The sequence below is a fragment of the Morone saxatilis genome, unplaced genomic scaffold, assembly GCF_004916995.1.
Source record: "Morone saxatilis isolate NCDOM2014 unplaced genomic scaffold, NCSU_SB_2.0 Contig11, whole genome shotgun sequence".
NCBI classification, from domain to species: domain Eukaryota; kingdom Metazoa; phylum Chordata; class Actinopteri; family Moronidae; genus Morone; species Morone saxatilis.
Window position 1 is genome coordinate 30,311,409 of NW_023339663.1, and position 1,476 is coordinate 30,312,884.

General features: G+C 41.5%; 1 protein-coding gene across 1 annotated transcript in view; it reads right to left on the bottom strand.

Annotated features, from left to right (window-relative positions):
* Positions 1 to 1,476, bottom strand: part of sh3gl3a (SH3-domain GRB2-like 3a) — a gene marked incomplete in the record, with an annotated part of 43,249 nt that overhangs the window by 7,745 nt on the left and 34,028 nt on the right. Inside the window, 1 exon segment of the mRNA XM_035652424.1 lies at positions 826 to 984. Within this exon segment, the coding sequence (XP_035508317.1) occupies positions 826 to 984 (159 nt within the window).

Here is a 1,476-nt window from a genome sequence, read left to right on the forward strand (position 1 = left end):
AAGGAACAACTGTAGAAAAAATATAATGTGCCTTCAAATGATCTTTTATAGTATACAAATTACACAATTACATCTTTCTTGCCAAACTTTGTCATAGTTGCAGCAGATAAACTTGATGAACATGTTATGTTGGGTATGAGGTAATCAGGGCCTGAAATGTATCAAGTGTTTCACAGTATACTATAGAACTTAAGACACTAATGCCCCAGAGTACGACTACTTATGAAGCTTCCTACACTTTCATTATCTATAACTGCTGATCCTTTGCAGGGTCGCAGGGGGCTGCTGCAGATCCCAGCTGACACTGACCTGTCCAGAGTCAACAGTTTCTCACAGGGCTGACACTCTTTATTAGAAAATTCATTGGAATGTGGTTAATTTTTGAAGTGTTATGACCTTTTTGAAAAGTAGTTCACCTTCTGATCCAGCAGAGGGTGCTCCACTATCAGCTTGACCTATGGCATGCCCCTTTGACCTGTCAGTAAGCTAAGCTAGTAATGTTATGTTGTTTACTACTAAAATGGAAGACACCAGCGAGCAAAGCATGGAGCAATGGACAATCAGACAACAAAGCACCTGAAAAGCAGTGAGCTTGTGACGACTTTGTATAAAATAGACAACAGATCTGCAGACTAACTTGCTAATGGTAGCCTGCCACCCAAGTGAGGCAGCAAAGTGGAGGCACCACAGACACGAAGCAAGATCAAGTGCACAAACTTGTTGGCTACTATTCGGCACACTTGGCTTCAGCAGGCCCTTCACCAGAAGCTTATTCAATACTCCCTATGGTGCATTTGTTATTGTAGAAGTTCTATCCTCTCTTACATCATTCTCCAGGAAGTTGAACATGCTCCTCTCGGCCAGCTCTTTGCTCTCCTCGAACTTTTCCACAGCCTGCCGGATCTCCTCGTCTGGGATCTTCCCCTGACGCTTCTTCTTATAGTCAAAGTCTAATCGACGGCCCTCCAGCTTCTTCAGGTGGTGCTGCAAACACACAGGAATGTCAATATAATGTATCTTTATTCACAACACAAGTCTGAAGACTTTCCTTATGCAAAAACACTGTACTGTATGACCTGTATGTATTGATATAAACTTACAGACTGACATAACAATAATAGTAACAATACAAACTCAAGGGAAATGCTGACCTCTGTGCAAAAAATGGATTACATAGCATTGCATGAATTTTCATCACACAAAATCCAAATTCATATTATTGGTGTTTGTCACCAAAAAGGTATTTTATCCTAACACTGACATTATGTTTATGTGGTTTTGTGAAAGGACAGAACTAACTTCCAGAGGCAGCTGGACTCACAAGATCACACGAGAATCCATCTTGCCAGGCTTTAAGCTATGTGCTTGTGGCAGGTACAGTACAGTACAGTACTGGTAGCTGCGGGGGTGGGCACTAAGTGTGATGCACAATAATGGTTCTATCAGAGCTGGAAAGTATTTCTTCATTGAAAGAAG